Source organism: Mandrillus leucophaeus, unplaced genomic scaffold (assembly GCF_000951045.1).
Source record: "Mandrillus leucophaeus isolate KB7577 unplaced genomic scaffold, Mleu.le_1.0 Scaffold600, whole genome shotgun sequence".
Classification (NCBI taxonomy): domain Eukaryota; kingdom Metazoa; phylum Chordata; class Mammalia; order Primates; family Cercopithecidae; genus Mandrillus; species Mandrillus leucophaeus.
The window spans coordinates 60,132-85,478 of NW_012106476.1; the positions used below are offsets into that span (position 1 = coordinate 60,132).

The following is a 25,347-nucleotide window of genomic DNA, read 5'->3' on the forward strand; positions in this document are numbered from 1 at the left end:
AAAAATAAAAAAGAATATTTTTCAACATTCATCCTGTCTCTTACCAGGTTATGTAAAACCAACTTGTAGAAATGTAATTCACTCTCAGTAGAACAGATCCCTAACACCTAAATACTATGTTAGCAAGATCTTTGAAAAATTAATGCTCAATGTTTCCGTAATTTAAAAAGCTTAGAAAGTTTGACTGGGGAAAACAGGTACTTTATTACCCAGGAGATTGTGACAGTTTACTATGATGAGGATGAATGTTCTTTTTTTTTTTTTTTTTGAGAGGGAGTCTTGCTCTGTCGCCCAGGCTGGAGGTGGAGTACAGTGGCGTGATCTCGGCTCACTGCAAGCTCCGCCTCCCGTGTTCACTCCGTTCTCCTGCCTAAGCCTCCCGAGTAGCTGGGACTACAGGCACCCGCCACCATGCCCGGCTAATTTTTTGTATTTTTAGTAGAGACGGGGTTTCACCTTGTTAGCCAGGATGGTCTTGATCTCCTGACCTCGTGATCCGCCTGTCTTGGTCTTCCAAAGTGCTGGGATTACAGGCGTGAGCCACCGCGCCTGGCCATGTTCTCTTATTTGTATTTATTTTTACCTCTTGCATAAAGGTGATATGGCCCAAAATATATAGAGGGAGGTTTAAAAACAGACAAGAGTTGACAAGACACTACTGGCTTGCTGTTTGATTTTGGACAAATAAACTTTTTTACACCTCAGATGTCATATTATGTATATAAACAAATCAAATACCCAACACATCTCTTTGTATTGTTTTATAGATTATTAAAATATACGGCTACAACATGTATATTGTTTTGTAAAAGCCCATCAAATTTTGACTACCACTTTTGAAAATAACCTAAAAGTGAAAAGGCGAATGACTCCAATCCTCATACATTTTATTTTTGTCTACAATGACGGTTTCTTAATGTTGTGATCTTGTTTCCATAAAACAATCAAAGCCTAGCAATACAAGTTGGTACTAGAGGTGATACATTCTTTGAAATATCTTTTATCCCTTTATATACAAAGATACCAGAAACTGTCAATAAGAAATACCTGCTGCTTCTGGGATGGAACACTCATCTCCTCTAAGAGGATTCTTTCATCTGCACAAGATTTCCTCTTTCTATCAGAAAGTATATAGTAAGCATGACCTATGTGCTTACAATGACATACACATCAGAAACACTGGAGAATACTAAGTTGATGTTATGTGGATCAGGACAAGATACAAAGCCAGTTTTCTACAATAAATAAATAATTTATATCAAAGGTACTGCGTTTCCTTGAAAGAAGAATAAATCACTTGCTAACCTTTTATTAAATGATACTCTGTAGGTAACCAATTATGTAGAAGATACCATCCCTGTCTAAGGGCTCCTTCCAGGCAAGCTGGAAAAATTTCGAACATAGGGTATAGCTTTCAAACTAAAAAATATTTCTAATATTTTCTTAGCCAGAAGGATTTCAAATAATAAAACATGAACAAAGTGAATTGTAAGTATTATCTCAAATAAAATATTGCCTAAAACAGTCAAATAAAGATCTCATTTAAAAATCTGCCCAAATAGAAGATTACATTTAGATGACAGATGGAAATTCTGAAATGACTAGTTAGAAATTTCCAATGATGTCCTGTTTCTTATGTAATATTATGTAAGTTTGTTAGTATGATATCTTGTGACCAATAACCTTTCTAGTTCAAGCAATCCTCACCTTTGCTCGAATACTGCTTTGTAGGTTTTACCTGTGATGTTCTTTTTCTGAGATCTTACACTGTCATCTAAATCTATGATCCTTTAAGTCCTAAGTCAAGCTTTATCTTTTCTGGGAAAAGTCCTCCAATCTTTATTTCTTTTCTCATAAGATTGTATCAGTATATTAGTCAAAGTTCTCCAGAGAAACAGAATCAGTATGATCTCTTAGTGGGGAGAGAGAGAGAGAGAGAGGGAAGGAGAGAGAGAGAGAACTGTCACTGTAATAACTAAAGCTTTCAATAAAATGTCAATGCATATTCACAGTCATGACTTTTCTGCTAATGAGTCCTCCATACTCCCCAGTGCAGCTCTGCTAACAAGGCTACACTAGCCCAGCTGTGCACAAGAAGCATATCAGAGCAGAAGGCAATGTTCAGAGAATTTGTTTCCAAAAATTGTTTAAATCTAGTTTTCCATCTTATGTTATTTCTGGCCATCACATTCCTCATGTTTGTTTTATTTCTTTGTTACCCTTTTTTAAAAACAATCTTCTTTTATCATTCTCTACCCTTCTGCTTTGTTTCCTGCACTTTAACCAAGTATTTGCTCTTTTTGCAATTTCCGTAAATCTTGGGATTATTGACAATTGGGTAGCATACTTTGTTATGTTTGCACCATCCTAAGTAATGTAAGATGCTTAGCAACATCCCTGGGCCTCTTCCCATTAGATGCCAGTAGCAGCCCCCAGTTTGTGACAACCAAAAATGTCGCCAGACATTGCCATATGTCTCCTGGGGGCAAAATTATTTTCTGTATAGAACCACTGCTTTAGATGGGTATTTCAGAAATGAACTGTGTGGGATAGTTCTGGACTGTGGATGCTAGACCCCATTTGGAATGGGGATAGAACAATATGGATGCAATATTATATTACTCTACGAATGAATGAAGTGTTACGGATGACTGCTGAATCAGTATATTTATACTTCCTAAATCTAAAATAATGGTGAGCTACCCACTTAGCAAGTATTTTTCTGCTATAGCATATGGACATAATAGCTTTGATTGTGTTTACCTTATAATGACCTGTTCAATTGTAATTGGAGAAAAATGATGACTTTATTGTGACAAGCTTCTAAAATGCCTACGTTGCCTCTTGAGATCACACCCACTCATGATCATCATAGACTTAGAGATAATGATAAGAATTAGATTATCTCTTCACTGTATTTCAAATAATCAAGACCAATTGCTAGAATATAGGTTCTGTTTTATTATCTCTTGGGCCTTCCAAGACCTTTCTTCAATTTGTGTGACTCATTCTACGTGCTCTACAACAGAGAACTCAGCTCTTTTAGCATCTACCAGCAGTGGTAAAATGGACTGTGAACTGTGTTTCTTCATTCTTAAGCTTTGTAGCTGATATCACAGACTTTACCCTTCGTCTCAATATTTCAATTTAGTTCATCATATGAGCATTTTACTATGAACCTCTTCAGCTGTTTCTACCAAATATTTCATGGTGGCAATCACCTACTCAAAGAGTTTATATTTCAAGTACAAGAAAGCAAATCCATTTAAATAAGTGTTTATTTGGACCTGCCATGTGCCACAGTTTATGCCAGGTCCTGGAGGATATAATTTAAAATAACACACATATCAACAGAATTATATATGAACTATAATTTTAGTTAGAATGATTGCGATAGTTAATATTTTGTGTCAACCTGACTAAGATCAGAGGATGCCCAGGTATCTGGTAAGATATTTCCGGGTGTATCTGTGAGAATGTTTCTGGATGAGATTAGCATTTAAATCAATGGATTCAGTAGATTGCCTTTTCCAACCTCCATAGGCTTCATCCCATCTATCAAGGGCCATAAAAGAACAAAGGGCAGAGGAAGGAGGAATTTGCCCCTTTTTCCTTTCGCCTGGCCACTTGAGCTGATACATAAGTATTTTCCTGCTCTTATACTAGGGTTTATACCATCAGCTTTCCAAATTTTCAGTCCCTTGGACTCAGACTGGAATTACACCAACAGCTCTCCTGGGTCTTCAGTTTACAAATGCAGACTGTGGGACTTTCCAGTCTCCAATTCCTCATATTCTCTCTCTCTCTCTCTCTCTCTCCATCTCTCCACCTCTCTTTCTCACTCATTATTCCAGAAAGATCATACTGATTTTGTTTCTTTGGAGAACCTGACTAATGCAGAACCTGAGGTAAGCATTAAGGACTCACCCTATTTGGGGAGTGCAAGGCCGTGGCAAAGGGGCATGGAAGTGCAGCAAACAAAATGCAATGCAATGCTGTGCGGTGTGTTAGTGCCCTGAGTATTACTTCATAATGAGGCATAAGGCAAGCCACTTGGCAGGCATGCTTGTTAAACATTGGCGACTTCTCTGGAGCGGTTGCACAGAAAAAATACACCTCAAGGAAATTGATGGGATAGGGAAGAAAGGGGAAACGTGTCTTTTCCTGTTCTAGTATCTCCTCTTACTACTGATCAGGTTCATTGTGAGGGTAATTCAACACATTTCCCGTTGAAGTATGTTTTGGAGAAGCACTCAGGAAGTCAGACTCCATACTCCATCCAGGTGTAGTATTTCATCAAACTCTGAAAATGCTAGGGGAACCCTGAGTAGACGGCCCATTAGCCAAGAAAGTGAGAGAAAGAACGCTGTGGTGGTGAACAACTTCTGTGACCTAACAAGACCATTGGAAAATCCTGAAAGTATTTATAAATAGATAAAACTAAATACATAAAATATATTTGCAATAAATTGGTTTACATATGTAGGAACAAGTGTATTACCTTCATAATGTCAACAAATCTATTAAAATCATTTATGTGCCCGATTATTTTAGTTTTCATTAACTACCAAGTCATACTTTTAAAAATGTGAATTCTATTTCTAATTTTAAAGTTAAATGACAAGATACCTTAAAAATTAATCAATACAACATCCTCACTTAACAAATAAGGAAACTGAGGCTCAAGGAGGTAAGATAATTTGTGCAAGGTTACATAGGGAATGATGGATTCAGCTCTAGAAGTTGTCTCTAGGTTGTCATTTCAATATTCTATTCTCTCTTCATCTTTCTACATAATTGAAAAGAGTTGCTTTTTCATTGAAACGCAGACAGCTGACTTAATGATCCTTCAGAAATGGCAAAACAGAGGGAATGTGGAACTCAGGTAGTCAGATATTTTCTTGTGCATTCGAGGCTATGAGTATCTTCCTTTGAGCCAAAGCTAAAGGTATGAGGCAAGTTTCTGGATAAAATAACATGTTGTAGATGCAACCAGTCAGAAAAGCAAAGGATCTTTCACAGATTGGAGTGCAAATGGGAGACATCCCTTTAGGGAAAGACTAAGATAAACATTGGACAATGTGGCTGTGAGCCTCAGTGCTCTGTGAGTATAGAATGGCAATATCTGTTCATCAATTTCCTCCCTAAGTCATTGACTAGCCATTTATCATGTCAGAGAAATATAAAAAGTTAATAAGACAGTTTCCTAGTTATGAGCACATGTTCTAGAGGTAAACCAAATGCGGTTACAGGCTCCATCACTTGGCAGCATTGTTTTGCTGGAAAGTTTACTTAACCTGTATGTGCCCCAATTTCTTCATCTGCAAAGTGGAGGTTATACTAGAACTTGCCTTACAGCATTGTTTGGAGAGTAAATGATTCACACTGTGCACTTGCTATATAATAATAAATCCTGGATATTTCATATGATTATAATTTGTGAAACCTAGAAGGAGTTCTGTTTATTCATCACAAAACTCAGCACTCTCAGTTAAATGGAAAAACTTTGAGAATCTGTGAAACACTTTGTTGATGTTTGTTGTTTTCAAATTTTAAAAGAACATAGTAGCCATTTATACTGATGTTGAGGCTCCAGCTGATGCTCCAAAGTACAGATGAAGCCAAAGAAAAGAAATGAGAAGGATTAACTGATGTACCTTCATTGTAGTTACCAGAAATTGGAGCATTGTGGTAACAATTTTGAAGCAAGCTCCATCATGTTAAAGCAAAGGTTGGCAAACTTTTTTTTTTTTTCCTGAAAGGGGCCAGATGGTGAATATTTAAGGCCTTAAGGGACATATGGTCTCTGTCTGAACCACTCAGCTCTTCCACTGTAGCATGAAAGTCAGAATAGACCATATGTAAATGGATGCTTGTGGCTGTATTCCGATCACTTTCATATATAGAAACAGGTAGTAGCTGGATTTGGCCCATCAGCCATCATTTCTCAATTCCTGATCTAGAAGAAAAGCTCTATAGAAAATCATGTATTCCATGGCAGTATGGTTTTATTCACCACGGCTCTATATTTGTGAATATCCAGGGTATTTCATATAGGATTATAGTTACTCATGTCACTTTCTCATTATTGAGCTTATTTAATGAGTTTTATTTTATCTTTATGTAAAATGATTTTATAGGGTGCTTTTCACATAAGTTACAAGTTTGGTAGAGTCCCCAAAGCTGAGGGCAAATATTGGTAAATGACAATATATCCCAGTCCTAGTCACATCTCCATGATTACACGTGGCCATGGCAGTTTTACAGCTTTCCTGAGTCTTACACCCCTTAAAGTGCAATGTAGACATTTATAAGAGAAAGAGATTTACTCTGAAATAAGTTTTATTCTTGTGGGATAATACTACCCATGTAACACACAAAGAGAAACATATATATACACGGCTTCCTTCTCTTTGGGAAAGGAGAGAAGGTGAAGAGGCCCATTCACAGAGTGTGTGGTGGCTGGCTGGAATGACAGAAGGTAGTGTCATTCTCTATAACAAAAATGTTTTATGTTATAGGAACTCAACGAATGTTTGTTCAATGAATGTCTAACTGAAAATAACATTTTCTAAAGCAATTATATGATCAAATGCTCTACGATGGGATGTAAATCTCTCAAGACATGAGATGTCATGTTTCAATTCCTCTCTAAACTCTGTTTTCTTTCCAGAAAAAAACAAAAAACAAAAAACATGAAGCTAAGAAAACAAGTTTACCTAATGAAAATAGTAGTAAGTACAGGATGCATCTACTGAAAGTGTCACACTAATAAAAGAAAACGACATGTCTCTGGAATTGTTTGCCCACCAAGATGACAAGGCAGAAAATTGAGTATTTCTGTATCTCCTGGAGTTTTGAGACTAGACTAGCATACTCTTAAAGCAGTGAGCCATTATAATTAGCTGGGTGGAAGACACCTGCTCTAGGACCAAATCACAAACCACGGGCAGTGCTGTTGTCATGCGCGTCCGTGTGAAGAGACCACCAAACAAGCTTTGTGTGAGCAATAAAACTTTTTAATCACCTGGGTGCAGGCGGGCTGAGTCTGAAAAGAGAGTCAGGGAAGGAAGATAAGGGTGGGGCCGTTTTATAGGATTTGGGTAGGTAAAGGAAAATTACAGTCAAAGGGGGGTTATTCTCTGGAGGGCAGGAGTGGGGGTCACAAGGTGCTCAGTGGGGGAGCTTTTTGAGCCAGGATGAGCCAGGAAGAGCCAGGAAAAGGAATTTCACAAGATAATATCATCGTTTAAGGCAAGGACGGGCCATTTTCACTTCTTTTGTGGTGGAATGTCATCGGTTAAGGCCAGTCAGGGCATTTGCACTTCTTTTGTGATTCAGGGCATTTGTACTTCTTTTGTGATTCTTCAGTTACTTCAGGCCATCTGGGCATATAGGTGCAAGTCACAGGGGATGCGATGGCTTGGCGTGGGCTCAGAGGCCTGACAGCTGTGAGTGTGTGTTTCCTATGGGCCAAGAAGGCCACCTCCTGGACAAATGGATCCTAGCAGAAGAAAGCTGGGTGGGATGGAGCCCTAGCAGGAGGCAACTCGGGATGAGGATTCAGGGAGAAGTCATGGAAGGGTGTGCTAACTCTGTGGTGTCTTCGTCAGTTTGGACTAAGATACCATAGACTGGAGACTCAAACAAGAGAAATTTATTTTTCACAGTTCTGGAGGCTGGAAAGTGCAAGATCAAAGTGCTGGCCAATTTGGTTTTTAGAAATGGCTCTCCTCCTGATTTGCAGATGACCACCTTCTCTCTATGTCCTCATGTATCAGAGAGCACAGAGACCAGAAGAAAACCTCTTGTGTCTTTTCTTATAAAGGCACTAATTTCCACATGAAGGTTCCATTTTCATAAGCTAATTACCTCCCAAAGGCCTCTTCTCCAAATACCATTGCATTGGGAATTAGGATTTTAACATATGAATTTGGAGGAAGGACACAAACATTACATGCTTATACATTACAGAGTGCATAATAACAGAGGATATTCAATGGCAAAGATTGGGTCCTGGCTAAATGCACAAACCTTAATGTCCCTGTTGAAAAACCTGTAAGATCACCAGAAAATCTGTTAAGACGAAATGAAGTATGTCTGAGCTCCCTGCCACAAAGAAGAAAGCTACTATAAGTCTTTTCTGTGTTTCCACAGAAAGGTGTTAGAAATGAGATTCTGGGCTGAGCTGGTTTAAGGTGGGTCTTTCAAGGCTGAGAACTGATTGGAATTAGGTATATTTATAATATAATAGTTTAGAATTGATGGACACAGCAAAGAGAGGAAGCTGACATGAGTTTCTTGATACCTAAACTGTTGCTTAATTAGGGAACTGTTTATTCAGGTCTTCAGGCTATTGGCTCCAACAGATTAGTCTATAGGAATTTCTTGAAGCATGCAGGGAAATGAGCTATTGTCTGATGTTATCTCTTCCCAGTAAAAGTTTCCAGAGGCAAACAACACAGTCCTTGTTGACACAGGTGGTCTAAAGCATCATGTTGAGGAAGATGGCCCTGGTTGTCATTTTCTTTCCTCCCATTGTATCTTTTTGAATCAAACAGAAGCAAGGAGCAGTACATTGATGGAAGGCAAGGTGGAGTATAGAAATTAAAAAAAAAAAGTAGTCTTCTTTAAACCGCTGGTGGCCTCTGGAAACACATGACAGGCCTAGACTGAGGGGAAAGGGAGAAGCTTTGATTGTGGCTGTAAGACTGGTTTTGTAATTATGCAACTTTGAATTACTAACATGAAATGAAAATTTTTCTTAATATCTTAATGTGATAATAGATCTACCTATTGTGTTGTTCGACGATTCAGGGAAGATAGAGCTCTAAATTCAGTGCTGTTAAAAAAAAAAGAAATTGTCCTGAGTCCTGTCTGCTTAATGCATCAGTTACAATCAAAGATGACCATCTAATAATTCTCGATTTTCTCTTATTCAGTAGTAGGGTTAGATTTTCATTCAGTGGGTCCTGTACAGGGTCTGACATAATAATTGACATTTTGATCAAAGTAAGAAAAACATGAAAAATTCCAAGTTATCATTTATTATTTTACCACTGTTTATCAGTGCTGAGCTTACTTAGGATCAGAATAAATATCATGAAGATGGAAGCTATGCAAATGTACCTCTTAAATCTCCTGCTTCAGGGAGCATTACTGATTGATTGACAGCTACAGCAGCTGGTATGTGAATCTACCGTCACTTTTGTGCCAAGGTTGTGCTGTCATCCGTTCTTGTTAGTAAGTACTCTTGGCAAGGATGCTAAGGCAGGTCCCCTTTTGGTGATATGTAAGGCTCCTTTGATGGGTGACTTGCCAAAACTTTCTTAGAATTGCCCTGAAGGAGTTTCTTAAAGAAGTTTCTTCTAGGCCAAACTTACTTCCCTCTGTCGTTCACTGAGGCTAGACATACACCATAGTAGTATGGCTCTCCAAGACCTCTCCAACTACCTCCCCATTATCCATCACTGGCATTTTCACCAATAAATCCTTTTTATGTTTAATCCTATTTGGCAGCTGCTTTTCAAGAGACTGCAATGGACACAACAGATCAGTAAGATTTATTCTTCAAAAATTGAATGTAACTTACTCTATTCTCAATAATGGGTTTATATTATTTTATCCGAGTGTTTTTGAAGTTCTTCTTCGTTGTGTTCCTACTGAATCTTGTCTTCATCCCCATTATTCCATTCACCATAAAAGTTATAATTGTAGTTGTGTGAACTTCTGGAAGCAGAGAATTTGTGTCTTTGTTTGGTATAATGCTTGGTATTTAATAGGACCTCAATAAATACTTTTTTTCAATGAAAGACTAAAACAAAATTTTCTGAAGCAAATATATAAAAAATGAACTTATGAGGGGACTTAAATCTCTTAAAACAAGAGATAGGTTATATATTTAAATTTTCTTTACACTTTGCTTTCTATTCAACAAACTGTCAATAAAACATATGAAACAAACAAAAAGTGTACCTAATGAAGACAGTTGAAGATATGGGATGAATTCACTAAATGTATCATTTTTATTTTTTTTGAGACAGAGTCCCGCTCTGTCACCCAGGCTAGAGTATAGTGGCATGATCTCAGCTGACTACAACCTCCATCTCTCAGGTTCAAGTGATTCTCCTGCCTCAGCCTCCCGAGGAGCTGGGATTACAGGTGCACATCATACCTTGCTAATTTTTGTATTTTTAGTAGAGATGGGTTTCCCCCATGTTGGCCAGGATGGCCTCGAACTCTTGACCTTAACTGATCCACCAGCCTCAGTCTCCCAAAGTGCTGGGATTACAGGTATGAGTCATCACGCCCAGCCTAAGTATATTATATTAATAAAATAAAATGGAATACTAGAATTCATGCTAAAGAAATAAGGTTATTTAAAATATTATAACTATTTGAAATACATTTCAGTGGAAGAATTCTGGGAAAATAATGAGAGAAGAATTTTAGAAAGATGATAACAGAAATAATCCTGAGCATTGGCACAAAAATTGAAATTCAAGATATATCTCCTGTCAGATTTAGGAAAGGTCCTAGGTCAAGATTAATTTGTCCTTGTTCAACCATATACTTCCAAGAGGGGTAGGATGCTGAGTCCTACTGATATAGATGGTCAACAATCACAGATATTGGACAGGCTGAGTGTTACAGTTCCACAGAGTACAGAAATAATCATGAGAGAATGGAGAATATTCAGTAAGTTGATTAAAAAAGGCGAGACCCAAAGGCTGGTTAGTAACAAGTTTCCTGGAAATTCCTGGATGAAAAGATAGTTAGGTGGTAGAAGCTGGACCCACAGTCCAGAGATGGGAAGCCAATGCTTCCATAACCAAGAGATCCAAGGCCAGTGTTTCCACATCCAAGGGATCCTACGTAGTTAGTCTGGTGCGGACTGCGGAAGATGGAATTCTTTGGGTGGTAGCAGGATGTCTGACAGGATTTGGCCAAAGTGCAGGATATCTGAAAGCTGGTGGGCTCACAGTAGGTCTCCTGACAGGCGTTGTAGAGAGAGGAGCCCAGTTGGCAGGTATTTGGAGAATAGATGGCATTGCTGGGGTAGAACGAATTATAAATGGAAACTGGATACCCTAGGTAACCTTCAAAACAGCAGGAGGAGAAGTTTCCAGAGCTGTAGTTGTAAGACATGTTAACAGGAGTTCTGAGTTCAGTTGAGTTGCAGTGAGGAGTGTGTGTGTGTGAATATTACCTTCTGTACTGCACACTTACATACTCTAGCAATAGATGTAGTCACAAGTGCCCATTTTAATGAGAACACTTAATTAGGCTCCAGTCAAAATGAAATATACTAACATTCAAATAATTTTTTTTTATGAATGCAGACGTCTACATGAAAGAATTTCATTAGTTTTTCAAAGCAGTTGTTCATGAAACAAAAATGCCATTTCTCATTCGTCTTGCTTGGGTAGAATGAAAACCACCATAATTGTACCTATAAGACTGATGCTTCAGAGGGTTGGGTGCGGAGGCTTACACCTGTAATCTCAGCACTTCGGGAGGCTGAGGCAGGCAGATCATGAGGTCAGGAGTTCGAGACCAGCCTGACCAACATGGTGAAACGCTGTCTCTACTAAAAATACAAAAATTAGCCGGACATGGTGGCGGGTGGCTGTAATCCCAGCTACTCAAGAGGCTGAGGCAGGAGAATTGCTTGAACCCGGGAGGTGGAGGTTGCAGTGAGCCAAGATCGTACCACTGTACTCAAGCCTGGGTGGCAGAGCAAGATTCCGTCCCCCCTCAAAAAAAAAAAAAAAAAAAGATCGATGCTTCATTCATCCTGTCCTTCTAGAACTTGGATCAAATGGCTAACACACTGAGAGTTCTGGTATTTGTAAAGATCTAAAAAATACCTTGTAATCTGGAAGGGACATTTATCTTGCTCCAATTTTATAAATTCAATGGAGAACAGAAAAAAAATTCAATATCTATTCCTTCTTTCAAATCTTTGAACCATTAGAAGAAATAGCCCAATAACAATCCTTATTTGGTAGACATGCTACATGAGTGCCTAACATATTTGAGTTTAGATTTCTTATAACACAAGTAACCAAGTCACCCTTGTGCACGTGAGGATTTAAGAATGGTCAAATTTTTGCAGAAGTGCTTTGAAGTTTACATTGTAAAACTACTAAAGAAATCCCTTACTCAGAGGTTGATTTGCTTCTTCATAGAAATCATCATTAAGTTTGATTATAAAAAACCATTTATCCCCATAAGGTGTAAGTAATTTTTTGGTGGTGTTGATGTTACTGAGAGCAAAATAATAAGCACTATATTTAAAATGTAAATCTTTAATCTTTTCCTTTCTTTTCTCTCAGAGGGTGACATTTTTACTACAGAGGGAAAAGAAAAGCAAGAAATGAGGAAAATGTCTATCCCACGTAGTCTTCACAGAAAGATAAAATATTTGAAGAATTCATAGTAACAAATGACTTTATAAATTGAAATAAAGGGGTGGGAAGGATGTATGGTGATAATGCGTAATTGAGAGTGAATGCCTTTGTGACCTTTGATGTATCAACTGATATATATATTCTGCCTACAGTACTAGAGTAATGAGGATTTTTCTGGAATCACTCAGAAAGTTCATCAGAGCAAACTGTAAATAGAGATAGGCCACGGATACATGAAATGGCTTAACCTGTGGGAATGGGCAAACCTCTTAAGACATCCATCTTCAGAACTGATGTATTCTACAGTGGAAGTGAACTGAGACTCCCTTCTATGAAGAATTAGGATTACTAGGTCAAAGTTTTAAGGGAAGATTCAGCTAAAAACCTAAAATGAGTTGCTGTTGTAATTAATGATATTTCCATATTGAGGGCCCTGGGAAAATCTAATTAGGATGTTGTAAGTGGAATTTCAATCTGACAGGAGGCTGGAGATAATTGCTCAACTTCCTTCCAAATTGTAGACTTTATGAGTCTAAACTGCTGAGGAGACAAATTGATCTCCAATCATGTTTCATTTATTAGGTAACATAGTTTGTTCTGTGTTTCTGTAATAAATAGTTCTTATTAGGCTTCTCAATTATGAATAGCAAAAAGCATTCTAGTAGATTCCAAATCTTCCTGTTGTATTTGTCAATAAAATATTGAATATCAAAATAGCCACACGAATATTTAGCTCACCTAAATTGAAGTTGCTTGCTTGTTTTAGTGTCATCCACTCCTGTGTAAGCAATTTCAGTAGAAGAATATTCTGTGGGATCGGATATTAAGTAACGTCGCACGTTCTTTTCTCAAAGTATGGATGTTTTTGCATTCAACTACTTTCGTTCAGAAGTGGAATGGAAACGTTTTTCTAAAAATGAGCAAATCAAACAACACAGAAACCACAGCAAGATAAATTTCAATCTCTCCTCTTCCTCAACATATCAGTCTTCATTATACCATTACATCGAGGTGAAATACAAGTCACAGAACAAGAGAAAATATGACCATTATTTTAGAAGTGTTGTAACACTTGTCAGAAACACCTGAAAATAATGTATGTCAAAGTCATGTATGTTACTTTTGAGGCAAGGGAAGAATCTTCTTAAGATGCTCCCTTTGTCTCACCACTTTAAGGGAGCTACTTTGTAAACTTTCTTTAAAACAGGAATGTTTTCCAGATTCTGGGCAATTCTTTTAGTGGGAAACACTGACTCTGATCAGAGGTAGAAATACACTAGGAATTTTTGCCACATATTTGTTTTTATTTTTAATGCTTTTTCAGCATCTTAGATGAATAATCTCGACCATTCCAAAATACATGAAGCGGTTTATTATTTTTAATTCACTCAACGGTAAACACACACCCAAGGAAAGAAAAGCTAAGACTGGCTCCTAATAGTCTGCATACAGTTTTGAACAGGACCACGCAAAATAAGGGAATCTCAGTTAATATTTCATTAAAGGCGTTCCAGTTGAGGTTTGATTTTTAAAAAGACATTATATCTTGCATATCAGTCGCCGCTTTCTGATGACATTCTTCATTAAGTTAGCTTGCTCCTTTGGGGTGACAATGAATGTATGTTTTTGTTTAAAAGAAATGACTATGAATAGATTGGTTAGCTGGCAACTTTGTACACCAGATGGCAACAATTTTGAGACAGATTGTGAAACGGGTATCAATTATTTTTAATTAAGGCAGCTTCCCTTAACCCAGACACTGTCTACCTCTAAAGCAATTCTCTGAGTTATCTGCAGAGTGACCTTTGGTAAGGGAAGATGAGTAATAGCTTTAAAGAGTCAACACTATTATCTGAATCCCAAGGCACAAACATCACTGCACTTTCTAGTTGTAAAATCACAAGTAATATATATGTCTGACTATGACGATCTTTTTAATTCATTTATAGTTGGCAGGTAACCTGTTTTTATATGCCATGTGGATGACACCCAATGTTAAGGGTATATAAGTCCCCAGGTCCAAGAAGTGACATTCAAAGTCATAACATTGTCATTATAAGTCAACTCTCCCGCCGACATATCCTACAACTGCTACTCTGGAAACTTCTCCTCCCACCTTGTGGGGGCTACCTGCGCTACCCAGGCTTCTCTTGTGGCTCTTCCTACCCTAGCAACCTGCTCTACAGCACCTGACCTCTGGTCTCCCAGCACCTGACAGCTGGGCTCTTCTCTCTATAGGGGCTATCAGGAGACCTGCTGGGAACTCCCTGGGTTCCAGACATACTGTGTAGTGTCCAGCATCTGCCAGACCTCCTGCTACCGCCCTAGAGCCTCCATGCTCTGCAGTCCCTGCCAGATGACTTACTCTGGATCTCTGGGCTTTGGATGCAGAGGCTTTCAGTCTTTTGGCTGTGGCTCTCCATCCCTGGGCTTTGTATCCAGTGTATTCTAATCCATGGGTTGTTGTCCCAGTGCTTTCACATCCCTAAATTATACACCCAACCCTAAATTATAGACCCAACCTTCTACTCTTCTACTGCCAGTCTGCTTCTTACCATCCAGCCTGTGAATATGACTTTTAGTAATTATGTTTGAGGAGCCAGAAACTTAAACACAATACCTGTGTCCGTATCCATATATGCATACCGTCTATTGCTCTCCTATCCTATCATTTGCCTATGAATTTGATGTCTACTGCTACCCATGATAGATTACGAATAATCTAAATTCCAGTAACTAGAAAATATTCACTGGAGAAAGATGTTAAAACTGCTTATTTATAATTATATAGATGTGCCACATCAAAGCACCCTTCTCCTACTGTGTCTCCTAGTTATTTCCCCTAGAGTAGTTGCTTTAAATTTTACAAAGTGAAGGATGTAAGTTTAAATAAAACTGGGTAACATTACATCGGCATATCTGCTTTAATATTCTTTGCTTACTTTTTGTCTTAAAAACTACTAAATATCCAGCTGGCTTTTTCTGTGTCTTCTACTACAGACACTTGCACACGAATGTTCATTGTAGCATGATTCACAATAGCGAGGACATGGAATCAAGCTAAATGGCCATCAATGACAGATTGAATAAAGAAAATGTGGTACGTATATACCATGAACTACTACGTAGCTATAATAAAGAATGAGATCATATCTTTTGTGAGGACAGGGATAGAGCTAGAGGTTATAATGCTTGGCAAACTAACATAGACACAGAAAACCAAATATTGCGTGTTCTCACTTATAAGAGGGAGATAAATAATGAGAACACATGGACACAAAGAAGGAAACAACAGACACTGGGGTCTACTTGAGGGAGGAGGGTGGGAAGAAGAAGAGAAACAGAAAAGGTAACTACTGGGTACTGGGCTTAATACCTGGGTGATGAAATAATCTGTATAACAAATCCCTGTGACACGAATTTACCTATGTAACAAACCTTCACATGTACCTTTAAACCTAAAATAAAAGTTTAATTTATTTTTAATTTTAAAGAGTAAAACTGTCCATATTCTTTTTTAATTTAGAATACTTTTCATCTTTCATGTTTATTCCAGCTATTAATGTCTTCACATGATAAAATGAAGAGGACACATTTTTAAGACTACAAACAAACTAACCACCGTGGTCTTCTTTTTCTGCAGGGAGTTAGAAATGTCAATATTTTTATATAAATAATGACATTTGCAATGACTGTCAAATTGATTATATCACATAATTTTGGAAGAAAGAATACTTTTATAAAATATTTTCTGAAATATATGAGAATTCACAGTGAGGATATCCAATAAAAAGTTAGATTTTAGTGAGTTAGATTTGTTGAGGACTCCAGATCCCCTAGCCTTAGTGCCAGGTAAGAAATCAATTCTCCAAATGAAAGTGCTAACATATTTCAATATTCATTAGCAAGTAGGGCCAACCTGTTTTATATAATCAGTTATATAAATTCGATAAAGTCTCAACTTACTCTTACTTTTTGAGATATTTGGTTGGCAGCACTTTCTTGAAAAAATAAAATTCAACACCAATGCAAATATTCTCTTATTATCGGATTAGGCTAAACATCCATGTAGTTGATAATCCTTGAATTAGCAGTTAAGCCCCAAATGTTTTATCATTTAAGTCAAGAACAACATTATTAAATGGATGACCTAGATATTTACCTACCGGGTAACAATGTGGCTTGGTTTATTTTTGTTGTTGTTGTTGTTTCAGTATCTAATACCACTTGGTCATTGTCTCAGATTTTTAACTTTTTATTTATTTATAATCAGTAATATATTAACATAAATAATGATTAGGAAATTTCTATTTTACTTTTGTCATGGTTTCATGTAGTGAAGGAAAAGTAGCATGCACAGTGAGCAGAGTTTTTACTTTATTCAATTGTTAAATCTGAAAGAAGACAGAATGCTTAGAATTGTTCTTAAAATTTCTAAACAAAATAGAATTATCACTTTTTTTTTTGAGACAACATATAATGTTATGGTTCAGGCTGGACTGCAGTGGCACAATCTCGGTTCACTGCAACCTCTGCCTCCCAGGCTCAAACATTCCTCCTACCTCAGCCTCCCAAGTAGCTAGGACTAGAAGCACACACTCCCACACCTAGCTAAAAATTATCGTTTTTCTTGCAAAGAGAACATGCAGACAGATCACTCGAGAAACAAATTACACTTACATACAAGTGATAGGTCAGCCTACTCATTCAAGTCTGGGTGGAGGTGGAGGGTCATTTGTTGTTCAAACCTAGCTGGTAGTGCAATGGCTCATTCCATAGCAGCAAGATGCAGCAATTCTCATCAAGAGTAAAATTTTCTATATTCTTTTTTAATTTAGAAGACTTTTCATCTTTCGTGTTTATTCCAGCTATTAATATAGCTGCCAACAGCAGGTGGAGTTAGTGGGAAATTTGAGAATTACTGGCTAGGTGCACGTGAAGTATGGGCGTGAAATTTGGACTGCCACAAAGCCACAGATAAAGGATAATCTTAATGCTCTTGCTACAGTGATTTGGCCATGTCTTGTATTGTTTAAATCTACAACTATTTTTTATTATTCAGTAATGTTTTTCTTCTTTAAATTTTGTAGATAGAAGAAAAGGAAAATAAGCCAAAAATAAAAGCTGATTTTTTAATGGAAAAAAAAAAGTTGGCTTCTGAATTTCTACCACTAAATCCAGTTGATGATGACTGCATGAATGTGTACAACACTTTAATGATATTTATTATTCAAATGAGAGTAGGTGATATCACTGACCACATGAAAAGTAAAAGACATGGTTTTACTGAAGAGTTACTGAAGATATATCAGTATCTACTTCAAAAGACAGAAAAATGTTTAAGAAGACCAAGTCCTAAGATGATTATTTACTATTAACAGTTGCAGAAAGTGTGTCAATACATCACCCTTATACAGACATTTTCATTTAGGTCAAATAACTATTTTAAGTCATTTTCACTCATGTTAAATTATACATTTTCTTGTGCATGTACAGAAAATAATTGAACCAATAGTTAATGATATGCCCCTCCAGTAGCAGGAAAAACAAATTACTAAGGATTAAATGAATTCAGTTTTATATTAGAACTGTCAAATGCTTCAAACAGAAAATAAATTAATTCCAAAAATGTTTTGATTTCTTAACCTAGCCCCCCCCAAAACAAACAAGTAAAGTTACAAAAAGTTCATAATGTTCGGATTGATAAAAGTTAATGTAAAGTTACTTTAAAAGTTAAATATTGAAGATATGATTATTTGTTGTATCCATAATGATAAAAAGTACACATTTTGTTAAGGACATCATGGTAAAGAAAGTAAGAGTCCTGTGGAGAAGACGCACAGTTTTAGTTGTGGTGAATACATAACTCACTTTATATCTGAGTAAGTTTCAATCTCTATCAATAAAAGTAGAAGATGTAATTTGAAAAATTTTAAAACACTTTGTATATATCCCAAATTGTACTGGCAATCAATACTTTTCCATACCTCATCAATCACCATGTTCACATTTTTCCGCTGTATTATCTTTGAGCTCTTGTTTCATTTACTTTTAAGTAATAATTTGTATTGTTTTATATAGAAAAGCATATGAAAGGAATTTTCTTATGTTTATCAATATTTCTTACACATCGTATGCTGCTTCTACACTCTATATTGCTACTTTACTCAAGAACATTGCCGGTGTGAGCCAAGGCCTAAAGTAAAGAAAATACAAAATATGAGTCTCCAACTCCCAGCACAAGCGACACAAAAGACCGGTGATCTCTGCATTTTCAACTGAGGTACTGGGTTCATCTCACTAGGGAGTGCCGGACAATCGGTGCTGGTCAGCTGCTGCAGCCTAACCAGCGAGAGCTGAAGCAGGGCGAGGCATCGCCTCACCTGGGAAGCGCAAGGGGGAAGGGAATCCCTTTTCCTAGCCAGGGGAACTGAGACACACAACACCTGGAAAATCGGGTACCTCCCACCCCAATATCTGTCTCTTATACACATCTAGATGTGTATAAGAGACAGGTGCTGACGAGTTGATGGGTGCAGCACAGCAACATGGCACAAGTATACATATGTAACAAACCTGCACGTTATGCACATGTACCCTTGAAATTAAAGTATAATAATAACAATAATAAAAAAGAATATTGCCAGGAATTCACTTTGATTGGTTTTATTCTCCTTCAGTCCAACCTCACCAAAATGGGACTCTGGTTTACATTATTAGTGAGATGTCACAAGAGTCTGCAATTTCACCATTCTTGTTCATAATGTTTGGTATTATTGAAGGCAGCACTTTATATCTATCATCTTGGATCCTAAATCTGAAAAAACTAAGTTATACTCACTATAATAATTAAAATGTTAAGATATGTCATAGCACTCAGAATTCCTAACATTTTCTTCCTGAGGTGCCATCGAATATTTTTCTATTACTCTAGTATTTGTTATAATAGTTAAAATGTTATTTAAATAAATTAGTTCACCTTCTTTGGAGCTCTTCTCCTAAACTCTAAATTTATTTGTATTTTCATTCTTTATTACTGACACTACTCATGAGGCTAAACAAATAAATCCAATAGTGGATTATATCTATTTAGAAGAATAATAATTTTGTAGTATTTCTGTAGTACTAGGAATACTAAGTATTCCTTGGTTAAACTAGGAGTTGTATTTTTTTAATAAAAGGAAAAGAAAAAACAGAAAAGAATAACAAAACAAGATTCATTCAAGAGATCATATTCTACCAGATCTTTGTTCTGTAAGCCTTGGCCAGTTTTAAACCCTTTTAGAGTCTCCATTCCCCCATGCCTGTAAAGGTCTATAGTATATAATATTTGTCTTTTCATAGGGATAAGTATTAAATGAAAATCTGTTACCTGATACCTCTTTCACTTTCTTGTGTGGTATACACTCACCTATGACCACAGGCATAGCAATGCAAACCATTTTATGTTGGCTTCAACCACCCAACCACCTTTATGTAGACAACATCTGCCCTCAATCATATGCAACACCACTTTTACTGTACCCGGGCTTCTCCCAGGTCACAACTAGGAAAACAGAAGGAGCCCACTGTGATTCTTCCCTTGCATAATTATAAGGTTCCTGAAAATTACACATCTTGGATGTTGTTCAGCCAATGGGAGAAAGAAGTGGATGGATAAATGTTTTTCCACGTTGATCTGATCCTGTGATGGACAATTCCAAGTCATTCTACATGCTCCTAAAAGGTCCTTACAAGATTGAGCCAAGTTGCTCTTCATAAAGTAAACTCAAAAATGCACCCTTTCTTTAGATTTTCCTCTTTGATTCTTTCATCTTCCATAGTGTCTCCTACTTGCTTCCTGGGATCTTGTGCTACATAAACTGTTTGAACCCAAATCTTTGACATTAGCTCTGTTCTGGGGAGAGGAGGATCCACGTAAGACTAATGGATATAAATGCGTGTTCAACATGGCTCAGGTGTGTTGCCGTTAGCTTGATTGGGGTTGAGCCTTGAGGAAGCATCAGTAGGTTACCCAAGCCTCCTGGACCCAATCATTCCCACTTAAGATCACTGGTGAACGATCCTTACTCTCCTTACCAGTGGGAGGTAGGAACCTTGGCACTTATGCCTGCTAACAAAGAGCAAAGTGTCTGTCCTAGCAGTTGTTTAAGCTTCACTTTTCTCTTGGTTGAAAATCCACATTCAGATACTAGACTTTAAGTAACCTTTAGTATAAGCATACAGTTTACCTTATAAATTACATCCTAGTCTTGTTGTCTGCATTTCTAGATTATTCATCAAATCTGCTTTCCTATATCAGCAGAAATGCATGTCCTTCATTCTTAGACAACTGTCACTGCTGTTGAGACAAGTCTGCAGATGCAAACTATGGTCTTCCAGAAATGATTACTCTTAATAGACAACATACCTAATTTCAAGAGAAATGAACTCAAATCTGTCACATTATATGTGCCCCAAATCCAGTTACACAGTCATATTGATTTTTACTTAAATCTCCAAAATTCTTGAATGCAAAAATGTAAGCAAAATAATAATAACAAAATAATAACAATGTGAACAATATATTTGGGTGCCAGATTACGTAAATTTATTAGATTAAAATTTCCATTTTCAACAGTTTTTGGATGAAAATCAGATAGCATGTATTCGATCAATGGTAAAGATATTAGAACTTAATATTAGGTTACTTATTAATTTCACAGTCTGCCAGAAGTCGGTGATGCAAGAAGCTGGTGGAAGAAGAATAAAAGGATATTGGGAACTGGCAAGAATGAAAACAATGGCTGCATTCAGTAGAGACTTTGATCCCAATACTCAAAAGGATCTAGAAATTTAGCAGGTGAATTGATAGAAGCGAGATCCACAGATTGGTCTATAACAAGAAGACTGCCAGGCTCTAGAAGCTAAGTAGTTTGGGTAGCAGAATCTGGATCCATAACTCAGGGAAGGAAAACCACAACCTCCATATTTCAGGAATCTGAAGCCACTGGATCCACTTCCCAGCGAGTAGCAGCTCCTAGATCCATAGCCCTGGGAGCGACAGCTGCTGGACCCAAAGCCTAGAGATCTGGTGCAAGTTGTCTGGCAGGGACTGCAGAGCATGGAGGTCCTGCGGCGGTAGCAGGATTTCCGGCAGCTGGTGGGCTCCCAGCAGGTCTTCTGACAGTTCCTGTAGAGAGAGGAGCCCAGCTGGCAGATGCTGGGAGAGCAGAGTGCAGTGCTGTAGGGGTTGCAGCCTGGGTAGTGCAGGTAGCCCCCAAAGGAGCGGGAGGAGAAGTTTCCAGAGCAGCAGTTGTAGGACATGCTGATGAGATGTGAGTTCAGTTGAGTGTACCCGGGAAGATTCTGAGTTTTAATGTTGCATCCTGGACAAGGGCATTTATATCCTCTCAGCAATAGGTGTGGTGCCCAACAGAGTCATCCTTTACATATTTGTGGTCCCTCATTTACATATGTGTAACTCCATAATCTTGTCTGTAATTGCATTTGAATACTTTTCCATGTATTGTATTTATGGGTGCTATAATTTTGGTGTTACAGCACAAAGCCAATGAACTGCACCTATGTCAGAAATGCTATGACTGTTTTACGTTAATGTCTAATTCATCATGACAAGGAAAGCTCTTCCTGTTTCTTTGGCACATGCTACCTGCCTCTTTTCCTGTGTACTCACATCTGGCTTTGCTAGTGGATGTTTTCCTCCTAAGAGTGGGGAAAGAGATAACATTAGTTTTTTTCTGGTGCAATGTATTAGTTTCTGCCTGGATGAGAACATTTGTGAAAATGATCTGTCTTGTCACCATTCATTGCTATACTCCAAAATTACTTTGTGGTTATTTTTTAGGGCAGTAAGAGAAAATTAATACATTAAGTACTACAGTTATAAAGTGTGTCTCATATCCAGTGAAGAAAGATCAAGAACAGGCAAACCAAAGAGATAGAAAGAAATGGCCAGAAACTGAAAGAAACCTTGCCATGTATTTAAAGACAAGATAACAAAAAGAAGTTTGACTGACACACAGTTACAGAGAAGATCAATCTGAGGTCCATCTCTATTCTGCCAAACAGCTGAATGCTTATCTGCTAAAGGGAGGAAACAAGTGAAAGAGAAACAAAAAGTTAGTTCAGGAATTTCAGAATTTTTTCCCTATTGCATTCAAGCTGGCATGTGTCTTGTCTCAATGTCTTCATGAGCAAAAATTTTCAAAATTAGCATATCTTATGAACTTTGATATATTTATCAGCTACTTTTATAATTATCCAGGGCTTCTACTTTCTTAGAATGTCTCTACCTTTCCATACTACTGGTTTTCAATGACTTTTTGCCACTTGTAGAACCAGGTACCATTCTACATTTTCCTATGAAAACGGGAAGTTTCTTTGTTCCCCAGTCCTCTTTTCCTCAGCATGGTAGATGAATGTTCCTCTTATTTTCTGTCTCTCTCTTCCTCTGACTCTCTTTCCCTCTATTTTTCTTTTTTTTCTTCTGTGCTTAAGTTTGATTTTATCTTTTGTTCTTTTCTTTTTTTCACTTGTCATATTTTATGTTTTGTTCATTTGTTTGTTTGCCTCTGCTGAATTATAGATTCCATATTGAAAAATAAAAATTGGACAGCTTTGTCATATTCTTTGAGGATAGCCACTCTGTAAGTTTATTCACAAAATATTCTATGTTGAAATACAAGTAGTTAAATTATATTCAGGACCAAAGAAAGTGTACTGTCATGGTTTTATTTTATAATAAAATATAATAAACTTACAACAATAATGTTAGAAAGTTTCTCGATTAAAATGTATGGCAGTATTGAAAAGTAACTTAATATAGCCCTTCCAGAAGGAAGAAGAATGAAGAAAGAAGCAAATACGGCCAATTCAAGTATCTATTTCGTGAGTTACTTTCTATTTTTCAATAGCAGTTGATTTCTCCTTACCTTGTGCCTTAGAAAGTAGGTTTGGAAACTATTCCTTCCCCATTTTCTTTTGTTTCAAACATAACTCTTTAAAATAATCTTGAATACCAAACTTACGAGTTAAATGGGGAGCATGAATTTATTCAGGCGAAACTGAGGGATTTAGTGAATTTGTCTTCAGTTAATCCAGGTTCCTTATTCAAAAATCCTTTTCTGAACCAGTTATTGTGAAAAGAGGTGTTCTTCCCTTCTCTCTGCCTCTAAATCTCTAAAACTTTGTTCACATTAATTTCATAAAAGTTTAAGAAGAACTTGTAAATGCCACGACTTTGGACTCACTTCATCTTGGAGATCGTATTATTTGTTTTGTCTAATATGGAGCCTCATCATTGTTGTTTCTTTTTTTAACTGAATTATTTATCAACAATTAAAAATTGAGATCTTTCACATAACATATATGGCTCAGGGATATACATCAAAAGCCTTCTGATCTTTTGACAGATGATTCTTTTCACTGGGCTATGAATAATGGCTTTGGATATTTGAGATATGTTTTCAACAGAGTCTCATCCATAGTTGAAAATTACATCTTTTGGCACCTACCTGCTTCTCTTTTCTAAAATACCAGTCAACTTGTCTCTAACATGCTGGAAAATCTTGTTTTCACTAACCGTCCAGGTTACAACCTCAATAAGCAAAAGCCAATACTTCTACATAAAGACTGAAAATAGAAAAAAAGAGTATGAGTCATATGTAATGTAGATAAAAAGTTTACCTTGTTTATCATAGGTATCTAAGCAAAAGAAAGAGGAGAGAATGGGGCAGAAACACAGAAACAATATTTGAAGAGAGTACAGTTGGGAATTTACCAATCTTGATAAAAGGCATCAACTCACATGTGAAATAATAGGAGAATGGTGTAGATCTAGTCTAACTAAGGTGGAGATGGCTGAAAAAATGGGTTTTAGCGGACATTACCTGGAGAGTGTCTGAATATAAGCTCCAAAACTAAACTCAAAAGTTTTTTTATTGTTTCTTGAAATCATTGAACAACTGAAATAATTTTTTTTTGTGTACCCTGATTGGCATACTCGAGATAAAATGTTCAGTTTAAATTTTTTACTATCCATCAAAAAATTGGTTTACTTTTTGTATTAGTCTATTCTCATACTGCTATAAACTACTACTACTTTATAAATTATCTGGTAATTTATAAAGAAAAGAGGTTTAATTGATTCACAATTCTGCAGGCTGTACAGGACGCATGGCTGGGAAGGCCTCAGGAAACTTACAATCATGGTGGAAAACGAAGGGGAAGCAGGCAGTCCTACAAGGCTGGAGCAGAAGGAAGAGAGTGAAGAGGGAAGTGCTACACATTTTTAAACAACCAGATCTCATGAGAACTCACTCACCAGCATGAGAACAGCAAAGGGGAAGTCCACACCCATGATCCAATCACCTCCCACCAGGCCTTCCCCAATATTGCGGATTACAATTTGACCTGAGATTTGGGCAGGGACACAAATCCAAACAGTATCACTTTTTAAAAAGTATAAACAAGATTCAATATTTACAGACATTCTGCATTTTTTCTCTTTCCAGAGTCTCCCCTGGGAGAGGTTGGGAGAGTTGTAAGATTTGGACATAGGTCTGGCCCAAGTGAAGGAGAAAGAGAAAGAGAAAGAAGTGCTTGAGACCTATGCAGGGGACAGTAGCTCTTTAAGGTCATTGAGGAAACCCTGAGTCAAAGCTGGCTGTCAGGTATCTTCCAGGAATCCCTATATCTCCACTGTGCTTAGTCTTTGCCTGGGAGCAGCCCAGAGAAAGCAAGCCTTCCCAAAAAGTGCAGTGTTAACTTTTAGAACACAGCAGGTAGGGTCATTGGTTATTTAAGCCTCCTGTAATTTAAGATCCGAGATGTGAATTCTCCAGGCTGCCACACATGTGAATGAGAATCTGTTAGGACCATGGGCCTCATATTAGATGCATTGAATCTGAAATTCATTTATTTTTTCCCTCAC

The 25,347-nt window shown here is 37.3% G+C and overlaps 2 protein-coding genes across 2 annotated transcripts; both read right to left on the reverse strand.

The window, feature by feature from the left end:
- Positions 1–10,614: 10,614 nt before the first annotated feature.
- On the reverse strand, positions 10,615–11,191 carry LOC105553654 (keratin-associated protein 15-1). Its single transcript, XM_011999776.1, has one exon. The coding sequence runs from the start codon at positions 11,146–11,148 to the stop codon at positions 10,735–10,737; it is 414 nt and encodes a 137-aa protein (XP_011855166.1). The 5' UTR covers positions 11,149–11,191; the 3' UTR covers positions 10,615–10,734.
- A 9,923-nt stretch (positions 11,192–21,114) lies between these two features.
- Positions 21,115–21,733, reverse strand: LOC105553655 (keratin-associated protein 13-4). The gene has a single exon (XM_011999777.1). The coding sequence runs from the start codon at positions 21,717–21,719 to the stop codon at positions 21,249–21,251; it is 471 nt and encodes a 156-aa protein (XP_011855167.1). The 5' UTR covers positions 21,720–21,733; the 3' UTR covers positions 21,115–21,248.
- Between the last annotated feature and the right edge of the window lie 3,614 nt (positions 21,734–25,347).